This window comes from Centropristis striata, chromosome 19, assembly GCF_030273125.1.
Source record: "Centropristis striata isolate RG_2023a ecotype Rhode Island chromosome 19, C.striata_1.0, whole genome shotgun sequence".
Lineage (NCBI taxonomy): Eukaryota > Metazoa > Chordata > Actinopteri > Perciformes > Serranidae > Centropristis > Centropristis striata.
This window is the reverse complement of record NC_081535.1, coordinates 4406013-4425411: the sequence shown is the minus strand read 5'-3', so window position 1 is coordinate 4425411 and position 19399 is coordinate 4406013. Positions and strand designations below refer to the sequence as shown.

Below are 19399 nucleotides of genomic sequence, written 5' to 3'. Positions count from 1 at the left end.
GAAAAAAGATTGCCCTATTTTATTTCATAGGCTATTTTTTTTCAGCATTTTTATTTTTTATTTTTATTTTTTATTTCCCACATAAAGCACTCACATGACAAACCACAGAAAAGGGAAAAAAAAAAAAAAAAAAATAGTACAGCACGCAGACAAGGAATACACCAAAAATAAAATAAATAAAATAAAAATAAAAAAATAAAATAAAATGAAAAATAGTAAGTTACCACTGTGTTACCTATACATCTTTAATTTTCTGTCAGTCATTCAGTCATTTGTACAGATATATAAGGCCGTACAGTTTACATGGTGAAAAAGAAATGAAGGAAAAAAAGAAAAAAGACCAGGGGCTATTTTTATTTTAAGTTATTTAAGATGTTTTTTTTTATTTAAATGTGCACTTTATGGAGCTTTGAAGTAAAGAAAAGGTTCTCCCGTTGTCATAAATATATTTATATTCACTTAAATAAACTAAATAAAAATAAATAAAACTACTTGTGACATGACATATTTGGCTTTTACTTGTAAAACATTTTTCTTTATATTTGTCACTTTTTTCTTGTAAATTTGTCACTTTTTTCTTTAAATTTGTCCCTTTTTTCTCGTAAATTTGAGAATTTTTTTCCCATAAATTTGTCACTTTTTTTGTAAATTTGACACTTTTTTCTTGTGAATTTGTCCATTTTTTCTTGTAAATTTGTCACTTTTTTTCTTTAAATTTGTCACTTTTTTTCTCGTAAATTTGAGAATTTTTTTCCCGTAAATTTGTCCCTTTTTTCTCGTAAATTTGAGATTTTTTTTCCCATAAATTTGTCACTTTTTTTGTAAATTTGACACTTTTTTCTTGTGAATTTGTCAATTTTTTCCCGTAAATTTGTCCCTTTTTTCTCGTAAATTTGAGATTTTTTTTTCCCATAAATTTGTCACTTTTTTTGTAAATTTGACACTTTTTTCTTGTGAATTTGTCCATTTTTTCTTGTAAATTTGTAACTTTTTTTCTTTAAATTTGTCACTTTTTTTCTCGTAAATTTGAGATTTTTTTCCCGTAAATTTGTCACTTTTTTCTTGTAAATTTGTCACTTTAAAAAAAAAGTTTTGTCCCTTTTTTTCTCGTAAAGTATGTCTTGTCTGTGTGTTTATGCTATATATTTGACTTTTACTGAACATTTGCTCTCATTTTGTGATAAAAATGTCAGGATAGAAGTAATGTGCAGGTGGTTTCATGGACTCCAGAGGGTTAAATAAACTAAATAAAAATAAATAAAACTACTTGTGACATGTCATATTTGGCTTTTTCTTGTAAATTTGTCACTTTTTTTCTTTAAATTTGTCACTTTTTTCTTTAAATTTGTCCCTTTTTTCTCGTAAATTTGAGATTTTTTTCCCGTAAATTTGACACTTTTTTCTTGTAAATTTGTCACTTTTTTTCTTTAAATTTGTCACTTTTTTTTCTGTAAATTTGAGATTTTTTTCCCGTAAATTTGTCACTTTAAAAAAAAAAAATTGTCCCTTTTTTTCTCGTTTATGCTATATATTTGACTTTTACTGAACATTTGCTCTCACTTTGTGCTAAAAATATCAGGATATCTATCATATATCGATATTCAGCCTAAATATTTGGGGTTATGACTTTTGGTTGATATTGCCCAGCCCTACTGTATCCCCAGCCTTCCTTCCTCTCTGCTGATCTATCCATCTGTGTATGTGTGTGTTACCATATTATCCCAGATATAGATTTAATGTCAGTGTAACAGACTGGCCTGACCCCGCTGCCCTCCTTCTCTTTAAGCCCTTTAAAGGAGATGTATTCAGAATCGAAGCTGGGCGAGCGCAGCTGAAATACCAGCGTGGCCAGGCAGCGGCTGCACCTTAATGGGATAGACGACGGCCTCTTTGACTAATCGCTTTGCGTCCTCCAGGCCGATGATGTCCTCCCACCGCACATTTCTGCTGCACAAACAGCAGAAAATACAGTAAAAGGATGAGTGCAAACAATGCAAAATAACACAAAACCAGATTTATAGTCACAAGAGTATCCACACACTTCCTCTGCAATTAGACTTACATGACTATTAGAATAAAACAGATAAAGGAAACAGGAAACTATCTTTAGTTTACTCACAGCAAAGCTCTGCCCTGCTCTCTAGTGGACATTTTCAGTACCACATCACTTTATATTTTGGATAGAACAGTTTTTCTCAGGCACTTTGGTGCATTTCTCTCATCACGTTTAACATTTGCACAACAGTTAGTTCAACATTTAGTCATTTGTGCTCATCATAGTATGAGTTTCTCATTCATTACAACACATTACAAATGCTTTCAGACATGCATCAACTGCTTTCATACAACTCTCTGCTGTTTTATAACTTTATTATTTGCTTATGTCATGTCAGTCAAAATTAACTGTACTTGTGAATGCTGGATAGTCCTTCCATATAAAACTAATAGTCCCCATTTGATTGCTTGAGTCATTACATACAAAAATGTTGAACTAGTTGTCAAAATCTGTCAAGAACATTTTATACATTTTTAAAAAGAATGTAGGGTTGTCAAAAGTATCGATACTAAAACGTTGTATCCGGATACAATACTAATTTTCAAAAGTATCGAGTATCTGAAGCTTGTTATCAAAGTTGCAGTTTCTTTTTGCACAACTGTTTTTTATTATAAATATTTAACCTGTGGTTCTGTTCATTTTTACATGTTGCGTTTTTCTTGTTAATAAAAACATTTCTGTTAAACTTTGTTTTTATCTTTGTGGTATCGAAAATGGTATCGAGTATCGAATATTTTCCTGAGTATCGGTATCGAGTTGAACATTTTAGTATCGTGACAACCCTATTGAAATGTCTCCAGAATTGAACACATTTCTCTCAGGTGAACCTCAGCTTTCACTGATGAGAAGGCTGTGTGATGCATTAGTTGATACCAATGATAAGCCACTTCTCTACAATCACTCAGAGAGGAGTCTAACTGGAGACCATCTGAACAAGCATGTTGTTTTTTGGGATAATATGTGTTTTCACCACTCAGATGTGGTCAGACAGTGGTTTGCAGCACATGACAGGATGCTGGTGGAAGATCTCCCTCAGTGGTGGTTCTAGACCAGTTTTACTGTGGGGGCCAAGGAGGGGCCAGTGTTTAGTCAGAGGGGCCCATTAAAAAATGGCAAAGATGATATTTAAGCATGCCAAAAACCTTTATTTTAGCTAATTTAAAAATCTCTTTTAAGTATATTTGGAAGATTCAAATACACTGATTGAAACAATGAGACTTAACAACAATAAAACAGTTATTTTTGTATGAAAATTACATTTCTCATTTCGCACAATTACTTTTTTTTTATTTTGAAAGTGCAGTACAGTGAAAATTATCTTTTTTTCTTAATTCACACGTTTTTATTGCACAATTAAACTATTGTACAGTGTGCTGGGTTCCTTTTGTGTAATATAAGATATTGTTTGAACCAAAAATAGGTGAGAATTGTTCCATCGTTCATCGTTAATTTCGTTGTACTAGTACTTGTTACCCTGTGCAATGCCAATAAAGGTGATTCTGATTCTGATTCTGGTTATAAATTGATCATTTTATTATTAATTTGACACAGGGGCCACAGCAGGGGTCAAGGGCTTCTTCACAGGGGCAGTGGCCCCTGGAGGCCCCTGTGTAGAACCACCACTGATCTCCCTCCCTACTCACCATTCCTAAATCCAATTTTGAGTTTTTCTCTTCCTGGAGGTGGAAGGCATTTGACCAGCGTCCACATACTCAAATGGTCCTGCTAGCGGCCATGGATGCAGCATGTGATGACATCACAGCAGAGTCCTGCAGAGGGAGGATTCACCACTCGAGGAGATATTTTCCTCGATGAATTGGCAGAGACAATATTCGCTGTGATGTAGATGAAACTATGTGGCCAGACAGAGAGGAACATCTGGATATGCATGAATGATTTATAATAATATTTATGTTGTATGTTCAGTTCCAACATGTGCTGCAATATTGTTTACAGTTGTGCACAGCTCGACCCAAAGGGACTTTTTGTTTGTTGTAAATAAGGGTGTATTTTTCCCTTTTGCACAATGCTGTAAACAAAATACAATTGCAAAGAGCATATGCAATAAAAATATGAAACATACATATTCAGTGTGTTGTACTCAGTTACCTCACTAAATACAGTAATGTGTAACTTTACTGTAGTTTTTAAATGGCTGTAAATAGTATAAAGTGCTGTCTTGAGCATTTTCAGGTAGTGTCACCAAGATCTGACTTTTTTTTGCATTAAAACATTTCCAGAGTAAACTGTCATAATGAAAACATGACAGAGACATTTGACTATCTTGTTCATAAACATGGTGTCAGGACTATAGATAGATAGATAGATAGATAGATAGATAGATAGATAGATAGATAGATAGATAGATTGATAGGTAGATAGATAGATAGATAGATAGATAGATAGATAGATAGATAGATAGATAGATAGATAGATAGATAGATAGATAGATAGATAGATAGATAGATAGATAGATAGATAGATGGATAGACCATTTGACTATCTTGTTCATGAATACTTGCTTTTGAGGAATGAGCTATCAAAGTGACACGCTTTTGACACTGAGTGACCGAGAAAAATTGTAATATTTCTATATAGATTAAAAAGGAACCACATATGACCCCTAAATGTGCCTTAAGTTTAATATTTAACTGATGGAAATACTTTAGTCAAAACAACAAAAATGAATTAGCCTACCATATAAATGTTTAGCTTTGTAATTAGGCATTTAGATATTATTTCATTAAATAAATCGAATTTATTACATTGCAAAACAGAAGTACTTTTCCACCAAATAAAAGAACATTTTTTTGGCATTATTTTGCAGTATATATATATTTTTTGTTTTATTTTACGACAAAGGAGAAACAGTAACACTAAACGTGTCTACGGCAGCCCGCTGGGGTCAAACAACACCAAACGCAAACACAGAAGACGCGCAGTGAACAACAGAGAAGTCCTGAGGGACATTTAGAAACTAAACCACTGTCTCTCTAACCTTTTTACATTTATCATGGAGCTTTCATATCAATCTATGAAAGTCGCCCACCAAGCCCGGGAAGCGGTGAGTCAATAAGGAGGTTTGTTTTTGCGATTTGTTGCAGATTTGACGGACAACTGTTGGAAAAGTGACAACTTTTAGCTAACTAGCAGCGATATTTAGCCACTTCTGCTTCAATGAACTGCCCCAGACATGTTATTTATATCCGTCATACATGTATCCAGACCCAGGTTATTGTTGTTGTTGTTGTTGTTGTTTTTTTATACATATGATATGCAGTAAACAACATCTGAACTGTCACAGTAGATTAGCCGTTGTGCTAATCAGGTTATCATCCAGTGCCACTATTAATCTGCGTCTGCTGGTTGCCTAGATACCAGACCAGCTGGTTGCCTAGATACCAGACCAGCTGGTTGTCAACTGTGGCACTTTGTCGCCCTCTACCGGAAGTTTGTCCTCCCACATCCACATGTACATGATGCTTTATCTACAGGTGAATCTCAGTAAATAGAGTTATAACTAAAAATGAACTCATTGATGTCTGTTTTATCTTGTGACAAAGTATAAAAATTAAATTTTGCTTTAATTCAGAGAAATAATTCTATTTAAACCACAAAATCCAACAATATCCAAAGATATTGACAAGTTTTACTTATGTTTTTTTTTTTTTTTACCAGTGGTGGAAGAAGTATTCAGATTCCTTACTTAAGTAAAAGTACTAGTACCACACTGTGAAATTACTCAACTGCAAGTAAAAGTCCTGCATTCAAAACTTACTGAAGTAAAAGTACAAAAGTAGCATCAAAATGTACGAATGGAATGGACTAAATGGACAAATTTACAGTGTTATATTCTACATATTCCAAATATATTATTGGATTATTATCGAAGCATTCAAGTTTTCTCAAGGTAGTTCTCATTTTAACTACTTAATATACTGTTATGAGGTTTAATAAATATAAAAGTCTAATCACTTTAAATTTATCATGTTTTTTATGTTAAATCTTGACCGGAAAAGTAACTAAAGTTGTCTGCTAAATGTACTGAAAAAGCAAAAAGTACAATATTTGCCTCAAAATGTAGTGGCGTAGAAGAATAAAGTTACATAAAATGGAAATACTCAAGTAAAGTACAAGTACCTCAAAATTGTACTTATGTACAGTACTTGAGTAAATGTACTTAGTTACACTCCACCACTGATTTTTACCCTACAATCAAAACACAGATAATACTAGGGCTGCAACTAATGATTATCTGTCGATTATTTAAACGATTAATCGATTAGTTGTTTGGTCAATAAAATGTTGAAAATATCAATCAGTGTTTCCCAAACCACAAGATGACGTCCTCAAATCTCTTGTTTTGTCCACAAACCAAAGAGATATTCAGTTTATTGTCATAAAGGAACAAAGAAACAAAGAAACCAGAAATATTCACATTGAAGAAGCTGAAATCAGAGAATTTGGACTTTGGATTTTTTCTTTAAAAACCAATTATTGATTATCAAAATAGTTGACGATTAATTTAATAATCGATTATTGTTCAGTTAATCGAATAATTGTTGCAGCTCTAGATAAAACCCCACATTGATTGAACCAAACCTTTTATTGTTGCAGTTAAGTTGTGTTTAAGTTACCGTGTGTTCTGTGTTGCTGGCCAACAGGACGAGCTGAGGACTGAGATGAGGAAGAAGAGCCTCCTCATCCTCATTTATCAGCACCTGCTGGGCCAAGGGTCTGTATCTAGTTGTGTTTTTTTGTTCACTAATCTGGTTGCAGCTGCATGTCAACACATTTCAACATTCAGAGGGTTTTCTTACCGAGAGTTTCTTAAAACAGGTAAAACATAAAGGTGCACGAAATGTTGTAGTTTTGAATAATTTCAAATCCCTGTAACACAGACATCTCCAAAAATTAGAATATCGTGAAAAAGTTCAATATTTTTTGTCAATTATTTCAGAAAGTGAAACTTCTATATTATATAGATTTATTACACATAGAGTGAAATATTTCAAGGCTGTATTTCTTGTAATTTTGATGATTCTGGCTTAGAGATAATGAAAACACAAAACTCAGTGTCTCAGAAAATTTGAATATTACATAAGATCAATAAAACGAAAGGTTATTTTAAACCAGGGGTCTCAAACTCAAATTACCTGGGGCCACTAGAGGCAGTATAAAAATGACCAAAAAGACACCAAATTACAAAATAAGACACAAAATGACTGAAAAAAACACAAAATTACTTTAAAAAAAGACACAAAATTACAAAAAAGACACAAAATTACAAAAAAAGACAGAATTACCAAAAAAGACACAAAATTATTAAAAAAAGACACAAAATGACCCCCAAAAAAGACACAAATTGACAGAAAAAAACTAAATTACTTAAAAAAGAAACAAAATGACCAAAAAAAAGACACAGAATTACCAAAAAAGATACAAAAATATTTAAAAAAGACACAAAATAACAAAAAAATTACTAAAAAAGACATAAAATTACCCAAAAAGACAAAATTATAAAAAAAGACACAAAATTATTTAAAAAGAAGACACAAATTATTTAAAAAAAAGACACAAAAATATTAAAAAAGACACACAATTATATAAAAAAGACACAAAATAATTTTATATTTTAATTTGTTGAGATGTACCTGTAGATGTAACAGACTAAGCAGGTTTGTGGGCAGCAGCAGTTTATATTTGGTGCATTGTAAGAAGCCTTGAGGAGCCGTGACGTGATGTTTGTTGGAAAGTGTCAGACTTTAGTAGCTAAATGCAATTCATCCACCAAACACAATAACAGTAAATCCCGTTGGAGCCCCCAGGCTCACATCACAGACAGCAGATATAGTTGACCTTGTTCTGTTACTTTCTGATCTCTCTGAGGTGGATGTGAGCTGGTGTGTGAGGTTTTGTGCGTGTCCGTTCACCAGCTACGTGTCTGCAGCCGTAGCCTTGGACCAGGAGACGAATGGAGGTGTGAGGAGGTTCGAGGTCTGTGATAACATCGATCTGGAGATGGTGCTGATGGAGTACGAGAGTTATCACTACGTCAAGTTCCAGAAATATCCCAAACTTATCAGAAGAACAGCAGAGGGAGGTGTGTGACCTCCACTAAATCACTGACGACATCATATCTAATGCACGATGCAATACAATTATTGTCAGTTCATATTTTCTGTTTCTTTTTTGTCAAGGTGAAAACAGAAATGCAAGAAGTGGTGGAGTAAAGAGGTGAGTCTCTATCTGCTTTTTTATTTCATGTTCAGGACTAATTTAACCCTTTAATTTAACCTTTTTAGACCCTTCAGGCTGAAAATGTCCACTTCCAAAAAAACGTGATAAAAACTATACAGATTGATTAAACCGCTTAAACAACTTCTGCTCTGCTCAAAACTACCAAATGTTTAAATATTTTTGGTATTCTACCCCTTTAAATACCAGACACAAAATGACAAAAAAGACACATAATGACTGAAAAAAACACTAAATTAGTTAAAAAAAGATACAAAATGACCAAAAAAAAAGACACAAAATGACCAAAAAGACACAAAATTACAAAAAAGACACATAATGACTGAAAAAAAACACTAAATTACTTTAAAAAGACACAAAATGACCAAAAAAAGATACAAAATGACCAAAAAAGACACAAAATGACTGAAAAAACACATAATGACTGAAAAAAAATCTAAATTACTTTAAAAAAGACACAAAATGACCAAAAAATACACAGAATTACCAAAAAAGACACAAAATTATTTTTTTAATGACACAAAATGACACCAAAAGACACAAAATTACTTAAAAAAAGACACAAAATGACCAAAAAATACACAGAATTGCTAAAAAAGACACAAAATTACAAAAAAGACACACAATGACTGAAAAAAAATACTAAATTACTTTAAAAAGACACAAAATGACAAAAAAGACACAAAATGACAGTATCACAACCAAAATGATTGCCAAAACAAAAGTGAAAAATAACAAATATGGCTGAAAATGTCCCGAGTGTTCCCAGAGGGTTAATAGTGATACTCTCTCAATACATACGTTGTCTAGAAGTGGAAATATGACAGATTTATTTGAGACAAAAGAATCGATCAATAATAGCTCACCTAACTTATTCTATTGATGTTTGTCTTCTCCAGGAGTCCCTGTTCAGCTGTAAAGCCTCTTCCTAAAATCACTTCGTCCCCGAGCCAACAGTCTGGAAACGCAGCCAAGAAGACCGCTGCCACTTCACATACAAATGTTTAGTGTTGCACACAAAACAACCAATATCCAATAACTCAAATAAAAGCTGGTTATTCTGACGTCCTGCTGATTGTGTTTGCAGGAGAACGGTTCCTCTGTTCCTCCAGGTTCTTCAGAGTTTGGTCTCAACGTTTCCTCCATCAGGAACGGACCCGCTGGAGAGGCAGCCCTCAACAGAAAGGTACTGTTGTTATTTACAGGTGATGATTGTTGTTGTTTATTTAACCCTAACCCTAATCCTACCGATGTTACTGTATGTAACATATTAAAGCTACCAATTAGGATGAAGCCAAGAATAAACTACTGCTTTAATGAAGATACAACCACCACAGTGAATGGTTCAAAAAAATACTTCTCAAAATACTATTAGTTACACTGCAAAAAAGGTGTGTCTTCAATTGACAAGATTTCTTAAATTAAGATTGTTAAATCTAGAAATGAGTATGTTGAATGCTAAAATAAGAAATCAACACTTCTAAATCTAAAGTTTTTTTTTTTTATCTTGATAAGAAACAAATCATTTGCAGTGCACTCTGCTCGGGCCAGTTCATTAATGCTTGCAGCTTTAATTTATCTTGTAGTGCAGTAACTTAACATATTTCATGCTCAAATGCATGTATAACAGTATAAATAGGAATACAAAAGGTTTGAAGCAAATAAAAAAACAACCACTTACTGTGATTTCTTTTTTTTTCAGTGCAAGAACAGCAGACCAACATTAATTGCAAGAAGTAATTTTGTGCATTTTTACACTGCACTTTTAAGATTTCATGCTCAAATGCATGTAGTTGTACTGAGGGCCACTTCAAGTGAGGGTGCGGGCCGTATGCGGCCCCCGGGCCTCCAGTTGCCCATCCCTGAGATAGAATATAGAAGTATTAAGGAAAATCAGGTTGAAGCTTTCAGTCTACTTTACCAGACTTAAAACGTCAACTTTATTCACGGGTTGATTTCATTTCAACTCTTTTTCTCAACATTGAATTTCGACTTTTTCCTAATACTTTAAAAATACTTTATAGATAATTTCTCTGTTCATGACTTCTGTTAGTGCATAATGATTTTTTTTTCAGAGAGCAGTTTGTTTCAACTTCTAGGTCAGTTGCAGCTCAGCTTAGCTGTCAGTATAAAATGCATCAGCCAATAGGAATGCAGTTTTTATGTATATTTTTACTTTTATTCATGAGTTCACTTGTAGGTCCCCTGATAAAAAAAGGAAAGCATAACTACCTAAACCAGCAAACCTCCTTTATGTTTTTAGGTAGACGTACAGCAGTCAATACCAAGTCTCTCACGACTACAAAGCTTACACATAAACTGATAAACACAAACATATTCTTTCATAAAAATTGAATCACTGTTGTCAGCTTTGTTTTTATTATGCATTTTCTTCCTTAAATATGTAAAAAAAAAACTCTCATCACAGGGCCAGATGACTGACGGCAAAGTTTCAGTCCACGACCCTCTCAAAGGAGCCGGCAGTGACTCTGACCACATGGTAATTATAATCTGTAAAATGATAATTTTGTGCCATTTTAACTACATCTGAATGGCACAAAACCCATTAGAACAACAACATCAAAGTTCTACACTACCTCCAATAAAGGGATTTTATGCTCTCCTGCAGGAAAGGCTGCTGAAGCCTCTCAGTGGCTTTTCTGGAATGAGCGGAGAGATGAGAGAACTGGCTGCAATCATCAGCAGGGTACTACACACACACACACACACACACACACACACGAGTTCTGTATTAAAAGAATAAGAAACAAAAGCTGAAACCGTGTAGAGATACACTGCAAAAAAGGTGTGTCTAAAAACAAGATAAAAACAGTAAATCTGAGGGAAATGATCTTGCTGCATGGACAGATAATTTTTAAGATGATTTAAATCTAGAAATTATCATTTTGTGTCTTTTTTTGGTCATTTTGTGTCTTTTTTTGATCATTTTGTGGTCAATTTATGTCTTTTTTGGTCATTTTGTTTCTTTTTTTGGTCATTTTGTGTCTTTTCTGGTCATTTTGTGTCTTTTTTGATCATTTTGTGGTCAATTTGTGTCTTTTTTGATCATTTTGTGGACATTTTTTGTCTTTTTAGGTCATTTTGTGTCTTTTCTGGTAATTTTGTGTCTTTTTTTGATCATTTTGTGGTCAATTTGTGTCTTTTTTGGTCATTTTGTTTCCTTTTTTTGGTCATTTTGTGTCTTTTTTTAGTCATTTTGTTTCTTTTTTGGGTCATTTTGTGCTTTATTATTTGTCCAAAATTCTTCGTATCAACTGAGTTTGTATGATCTGAACTGTGGGATTGTGTTCAGTGAGCGGGGGTCGCGGACAACATGCATGTTAAATTGGGGGTCGCCACCCAAAAAGGTTGCACTAGAGGGCAGTAAAGAGCTATATTGTGAATGAATTGATCTGCTGTATTAATGAAGGCCCAGGTTCTATCTATTTCCCTTAACCCATGTTTCACTCTAAAGGACACCTATTTACACAAACCTAATCGCACCAGGATGTGTGTGTGTCTCCACATGCATCCCTCACTCTGTCTGTGTGTGTGTGTGTGTGTGTGGTTGTGTGTGTTCTCCCCTAAAGGACATCTATTTGCACAGCCCCAACGTGCGGTGGGAGGACATCATCGGCCTGGAGGACGCAAAGCGATTAGTCAAAGAGGCCGTCGTCTATCCCATTAAGGTGCAGCCGCTGCCTGGCCACGCTGGTATTTCAGCTGCGCTCGCCCAGCTTCGATTCTGAATACATCTCCTTTAAAGGGCTTAAAGAGAAGGAGGGCAGCGGGGTCAGGCCAGTCTGTTACACTGACATTAAATCTATATCTGGGATAATATGGTAACACACACATACACAGATGGATAGATCAGCAGAGAGGAAGGAAGGCTGGGGATACAGTAGGGCTGGGCAATATGGACCAAGAGTCATATCCCCAAATATTTAGGCTGAATATCCATATACGATAGATATCCTGATATTTTTATCACAAAGTGAGAGCAAATGTTCAGTAAAAGTCAAATATATAGCATAAACACACAGACAGGACATACTTTACGAGAAAAAAAGGGCCACATTTTTTTTTTTTTAAAGTGACAAATTTACAAGAAAAAAGTGACAAATTTACGGGAAAAAAATCTCAAATTTACGAGAAAAAAAGTGACAAATTCACAAGAAAAAAGTGACAAATTCACAAGAAAAAAGTGTCAAATTTACAAAAAAGTGACAAATTTACGGGGAAAAAATCTCAAATTTACGAGAAAAAAGGGACACATTTAAAGAAAAAAGTGACAAATTTACAAGAAAAAGTGATAAATTTACAAGAAAAAAGTGACAAATTTAAAGAAAAAAAGTGACAAATTTAAAGAAAAAAAGTGACAAATTTACAAGAAAAAGCCAAATATGACATGTCACAAGTAGTTTTATTTATTTTTATTTAGTTTATTTAACCATGAAAACACCTGCACATTACTTCTTCATGACGTGAAGACTTAAAATGAAGCAACATTGAGTCTCTCCATCAGCTTCCCTCTAAAGTTCTGGCTTTAAACTCTGGCTTTAAACTAAATAAACTCTATTTAGTATAAAAATATACAACTAGATATTATTCTCATTTTACCTGTTATATGTTATACATGCAACCTGTGTTCATATTTGCAACATGTACATTTCTGCGTGTGAAACATAATATTCAAGATCAGATTTCATGTTTCCTTTGTTTCTTTTGGGTTCAAAATTTGGATCAAGTAAGTCAAAGTTAAAAATGAATTATCAGGACATATAGGTGAGGTAACGCTGAAGAAACTATTTTTTTAACAGATTAATGGACATAATAGCCCAAGATTTCAGAGGGTTAAGTGAATGTCAATATATTTATGACAACAGGAGAACCTTTTCTTTACATCAAAGCTCCATAAAGTTCACATTTAGGTTGGCTACTTAGCTAACTTTTTGGCTAAGTAGTTAGCTAAGTAGCTTGCTAAGCTAACTACTAAGCTAACTTCTTGGCTAAATAGTAAACTTAGTAAGCTACTTAGCCACGTAGTTAGCTAAGTAACTTTTTGGCTAAGTAGTTAGCTAAGTAGCTTGCTAAAATAACTACTAAGCTAACTTCTTGGCTAAATAGTAAACTTAGCAAGCTACTTAGCCAAGTAGTTAGCTATGTAATCATACAAAAAACTTTTTTTCTTCATAAAGTATGAGAGGCAAAATGGAAAAAATGATCTGTTGTTATCAAAAACAAGATATTTAAAGAATACTTGGAATATTCAATCATAAAATAAGTTGATATCAAAAGATAGAGCACAGAAACACACAGCAGCATTAAATAACATGGGGAATGAATGTGGGTAATTTTTTTTTATAATTCATAGTTTTTATCATCTTTTAATTTTTATAAGATACAAACGAACATCAAACAAGCCAGACATGATGGAGGTCATAAAAAAAAAAAAAAAAAAATAATAATAATAATAATAATAATAATAATAATAATACAATAATAATAGTAAATAAATAAAATACAAAATCTGAAAATAAATTAACTAAAAATAAGACAGGCAAGTGAGCAGGCAAGGCAGGCAAATCAACAAATCTGCCTACCAAAACTATCCCATTTTTCTTTTGCGGGTCATTTTTGACCCATGTTGTACATCAAAGGGTTAAAAATATATCGTTATATTTTTTATACCGATATATATCGCCCAGCCCTAGTATATAGTATAAAGCATAAACACACAGACTACAAGCACTATGCACATGTGCTATGGCATGTAGAATGTGCACACAAGCATGCACACATAACACACATAAGCAGACACACACTAACACACCCTCACATAAAACACACACACTTCTATCATCATCAGCTGGAGCTCTCTCTGGATATGATGACAACAGATCAGGTTGTCTGCATCCTCTTGACATTTACAGGCTGAGATGAGGACTGATGTGTCTCTCCTCTGTTCTGCCCGCCTCTTTTATTGAATACACCGCACCTCCACCTTCACACAATCCCCAACTCCGGCCTCCATTATTATTCATTCTCTGGGCTATAAGGTCAGTTTGGTGATTTGACTCGGACTCATTTCATTCAAACTAATTTGTGGAACGGGGTATTTGCAGCACTGACTCAGCTAAACATCAAGCAAAGAGGCTTTTTCTTTGCACACAGATCAGCCTCTGATTGGTCAGCGGAAGATGTGGAATTGTATGTTTTGTTGCTGAAAGGTTATATTTGCAGCTATACACAAAAAAGGTGTGTCTAAAAACCAGATAAAACAGTAAATCTGAGGGAAATGATCTTGCTGCATGGACAGATAATTTACCTTGACAAGATTTCTTAAATTAAGATTGTTGAATCTAGAAATAAGCATGTTGAACGCTTAAAATAATAAATGAAGACCGAAAACAAGATAAATTATATAACACTTCTAAATCTAAAGATTTTTTTTATCTTGGTAAGAAAAATAATTTGCAGTGCACTCTGCTCGGGCCAGTTTATCGCTGCTTATTTTAAGATAAAACAAGTTAAACTAGATTCAATCATCTTAATTTAAGAAATCTTGTCAAGGTAAATTATCTGTCCATGCAGCAAGATCATTTCCCTCACCTAAAAACACCCCCCAGGTGTTTTTAGACACACCTTTTTTTGCAGTGTAATATGTAGTCATTTTGCATTATGCACTGCAAAAACTTAATTTTAAGTAAGATGAAATATCTTAGATCAAGGGGATATCTGCTTATTTTTTGTCTGATAAGATAGTTCTTCTTAGTCAGCATCTTTTATGTTCAACTGTTTCACTTGTTTTAAGTGTTTTGGTCCTTAATTATCTAAATAACAATAATATTACAGCTTGTTACTGAGATTTTATGACCTGAACTGAGTAAATACATGCTTGAAACTAGAATATCAAAAGTTACAAAGCTGTTTCATCAACACTTACAACTATAAAACTGCTATTTCAAAGTCATAATTTCTTAGCCAGATGGAAATCTTTGTAGCTATATCAAGAAAAGTTCACTAGTTTTTAGTCTGACTTTGCTGGTTTCAAGAAATAATGTATATGCATATCATTATGTCAAGATGTTGGCTCTGGCATTTACTGAATTCAAGAATATTTTTCAACATATTGAGAAAATAGGTCACGTGTATTTCATTAGAATCAAGAAAAAATGAAAAGAAAAAAAAAGAAAAAACACTTATTATTAGTTAGAATACACCAATTCTAAGGTATTTGTGGGTTCATTAAGATTAAAAAAATTCTACTTGTTTTGGAAAGTCTAATTTTGCAATTTTAAAGAAAAATACACCTAATTTTTGTACTTTTTTTCCTTGTTTTTGTGAGGTGGCTTTTTGCAATATGTGGTTTACTTAGGGGTTGTTTTCTCTTTAGTTTTCATATTTTACTACTTTTCTCTCTACAGTACCCCCAGCTGTTTACAGGCATCCTGTCTCCATGGAAGGGCTTGCTGCTCTACGGCCCCCCAGGTAAGACCTTCACCACATGCTGATGAAAGAAAAACATGTGTGCTTGCTCTTAATCAGCAGTCTACATCAAATCATTTGCTCTTGTAACCATGTGACTCACACACACACACACACACACAGGTACGGGTAAAACCCTCCTGGCCAAGGCCGTGGCTACAGAGTGTAAGACCACCTTCTTCAACATCTCCGCCTCCAGCATCGTCAGCAAGTGGAGAGGAGACTCTGAGAAGCTGGTCAGGGTAGGTTATTATTATTCACAACACACAGCAAGGTCTGATTAGGACCAAACAAGTAAAGATACTGTATGAAACATTCATGTATCTCTATGTGTGGAGGTTCTGTTTGAGCTGGCCAGGTACCACGCCCCGTCCACCATCTTCCTGGATGAGCTGGAGTCAGTGATGAGCCAGAGAGGGACCAACACGGGGTGAGCTCAACAACACAGACTTGGAACATTTCACATCCTATAATAAAGTGTTTTCTGTCATTTTTGGACACATTCTACTATTATTTGCAACAACACATGATAATCCAGTCATTTGTAGCATTTTGGGGCATTTTAAAATTGTTATAACTTTTGTTTTTTAGTTTTCGGCATACTATAGCATCATTTATATATTCTATAGTGTCATTTTTTCAATTTTTGGACATCTTATAATATGGTGTTTTTTCATTATTTTGTTATATGTATCAACAGACTATAATCGGACCATTTTAAGCCCTTGGGGACATTTAAAATTGTACTTTTTTTTTTACATTTTTGTAGATTTTTTCTTATTTTTTTGGACATCCTGTAGCATTTTGAGACATTTTAAAGTATAACCTTTTTTTGACATACTATGCCTTTTCTGGGTGTATTTTTTGGACATCATATCATAACCTATTTTCTGTCATTTTTGACACATTCTACTATTATATGCATCAAAACACGATAATACAGTCATTTGTAGCATTTTGGTGCATTTTAAAATTTTATGACTTTTTTTGTTCGACACTTTTATGTTGTTGTTGTTGTTTTTTCATTTTTGGACATCTTATAATAAGGTCTTCTGTCATTTTGGATGGATTATACTGTTATATGTATCAACATGTGGTAATATGCCCATTTGTAGCATTTTAAGGATTTTTAAACTATGACCTTTTTTGACATACTATGCCTTTTTTGTGTGTGTTTTTTTTTTTACATCCTATAATATATAATGGTGTTTTTCTGTTAATTTTGGAGAGATTATAGTAAAAAATAAAAAATAAAGAGCATGGAATAACTCGTGAATATAGCTTTGATTTAACAGCAGACTGGTGTTTTCAGAGGAGAACATGAGGGGAGCCGCAGGATGAAGACTGAGCTGCTGGTTCAGATGGACGGACTGGCCAGATCAGAGGACCTGGTGTTTGTCCTGGCTGCCTCCAACCTGCCATGGTAACATCCACACACACCACATGTATCTTTTTATAAGGTTAAAGAACAAATTGAAGACAGATGTGATGAGATGAGATTCTCAACAAATTACATGTTAAATTAGCTAAATATTGATAACCTGAACTAACCAAACCAAGATGCAATGTTTTTCATTGATTATAATGTATTCTATATAATAAACATATAATTAGTCAGGATTTTTTTCCTAAAAGGAACAAGAAATAAACTTTTTTCTCAGGGAGCTGGACCACGCCATGCTGAGGAGGTTAGAGAAGAGGATTCTCGTGAGTCTTCCCTCCTCGCCAGCTCGCCAAGCCATGATCTCTCATTGGCTGCCTCCTCTCAGCTCCACTGGAGGGGTGGAGCTACGCACCCAGCTGGAGTATGAAACTCTGGCTAAGGTCTGCTCTTTGTCAAGTGTATATTATTAATTGCTGTGTTCTGCATTAAAAAATGTTTTGTTGTCTGGAAAATATGTGTTCACTCATGTGATGTGTTTGTGTTTCAGGAGATGGAGGGTTACTCTGGCTCTGACATCAGACTGGTGTGTAAGGAGGCCGCCATGAGACCGGTCCGCAAGATTTTTGATGCTTTAGAGTCACATCAGGAAGGTAGGACGACACACATAGAGGCTGTTTCCACTACCGCCCAATACCTGGAATGAGGCGAGTCTCACTCGCCGAAACGCCCCTAATTTGAATACGAGCCGTCCTGAGCGGACTTTTGACGGGACTTTTTTCGTCCCTGAGCAGGGTTGTTTTTCTCCCCTGAAAAAAGCCTGGTTGCTGATTGGATAGAACTCTAAGCATGATGTGACGTAGTACTCTACACGACAACAACACGCGCCATTTGTAAAAGCCGGCGAAGCAGTGTTGACAACTTAGCGACTTTGTTGCTATATTTAGCTACTTTTCAGACCCCCTTAGCAACTATTTTTCAAAAAAGCAATTGGCAACAAATCCAGTGACTTTTTCTGGTGTTATTGGAGACTTTTGGAGTCTCGTTCTTACTCTTCTTAATGAGCCGCGGGGGCCGGAGGCTCGTTAGAGTAAGAACAATTCAAATCGGCACAGTCCTCCTGCAGCAGTCTCTCCCAGCTGCAGAGCCGGAAGGAATGTTAACCCCTTAGCGTCCAGTCTGCAAATTGCTAACAGGCTAACAGTTAGCTCTGTAGCAGTACAGTGTGTATGTGCTAACAGGCTAACAGTTAGCTCTGTAGCAGTACAGTGTGTATGTGCTGCTGCTACAGGAGGTGTTCACTTAGTGATCTCTGTTTGTTTACAACAAGCACCAGACACTCTGTGCACAGTTAGTGATGCCGGTTAATTCACGATCACTATGTTTATGATCAGTGGAGACTCTGTGCAGAATTAGCCATGCTGCTTGGTTTATGATCGGCTGCTGACGTTGCGCACATTTTGCGACGGCAGCCACAGTTGCGTTTCCCGTGTTTAATCCGTCACGTTTGTGATCACGGATCACAGCCATGTTTTCTGTGTCCCTGAATAAAACACTGTAGCCTGACTGTGATTCTCCTTCTCAGGAGACTCTGACATGCCCGCCATCCAGCTGGAGACTGTGAAAACGGCAGATTTCCTGGAAGTCATGACGCATACCAAACCCTCGGCCCGAAACCTGATGGACAGATACGCAGCCTGGGAGAGAGAGTACCAGTCTGTCTGACACGGGCACATGTTCACATAAAAAAAGAGACTTTGATATCTGACGGTGAAGACTTGGTTTAGTGTATACAAACTGACCTAAAAGATGCTGCTCTGTATAAAGGCTTTCCTAAATCATTTATTTTAACCTCATACAAATTACAAACTATCATGATAGTTTCACAAAAATATAATTTCTTTTGTAGGTTTAACATAATGAATTGAACTGTCAAATGTCCGTCATATTTTACATCAATCAATAAATCGTTTTCCCATACCTTGATTTTTTTTTTGCAAACATTTTCCCTCACAAACACTTAATCTGTGCATTGACAGAGTATAATTGGGCCATTTTAAGCATTTTTAGCCATTTTAAAATTTGACCATTTTTGACAAAAATCGACATGCTATAGTATGATAGTATAGTATACTTTTTTCTGTCAAAGAACAAGTTGAAAACATGTTTGTAGTCTTTCTTAATTTATCTATTTAATGATCACAAACACAATTAAA

General features: G+C 34.7%; 1 protein-coding gene across 1 annotated transcript; it reads left to right on the top strand.

The window, feature by feature from the left end:
- Positions 1–4980: 4980 nt before the first annotated feature.
- Positions 4981–19094, top strand: katnal2 (katanin p60 subunit A-like 2). Its single transcript, XM_059358159.1, has 16 exons — positions 4981–5120; positions 6721–6791; positions 7993–8159; positions 8257–8293; positions 9214–9316; positions 9402–9500; positions 10743–10814; positions 10944–11021; positions 11905–12003; positions 15742–15805; positions 15926–16044; positions 16141–16232; positions 17115–17225; positions 17464–17626; positions 17734–17836; positions 18769–19094. The coding sequence occupies exons 1-16, from the start codon at positions 5070–5072 to the stop codon at positions 18906–18908; spliced, it is 1569 nt and encodes a 522-aa protein (XP_059214142.1). The 5' UTR covers positions 4981–5069; the 3' UTR covers positions 18909–19094.
- The last annotated feature ends 305 nt before the right edge of the window (positions 19095–19399 follow it).

What these genes read in the sequence shown, in the direction of transcription:
- katnal2 (XM_059358159.1), top strand. Translation starts at nt 5,070, where the DNA reads ATGGAGCTTTCATATCAATCTATGAAAGTCGCCCACCAAGCCCGGGAA. An exon ending in AGGCAGCCCTCAACAGAAAG is followed by an intron (nt 9,501 to 10,742) that starts GTACTGTTGTTA and finishes CTCTCATCACAG; the next exon opens with GGCCAGATGACTGACGGCAA. An exon ending in TGGCTGCAATCATCAGCAGG is followed by an intron (nt 11,022 to 11,904) that starts GTACTACACACA and finishes TCTCCCCTAAAG; the next exon opens with GACATCTATTTGCACAGCCC.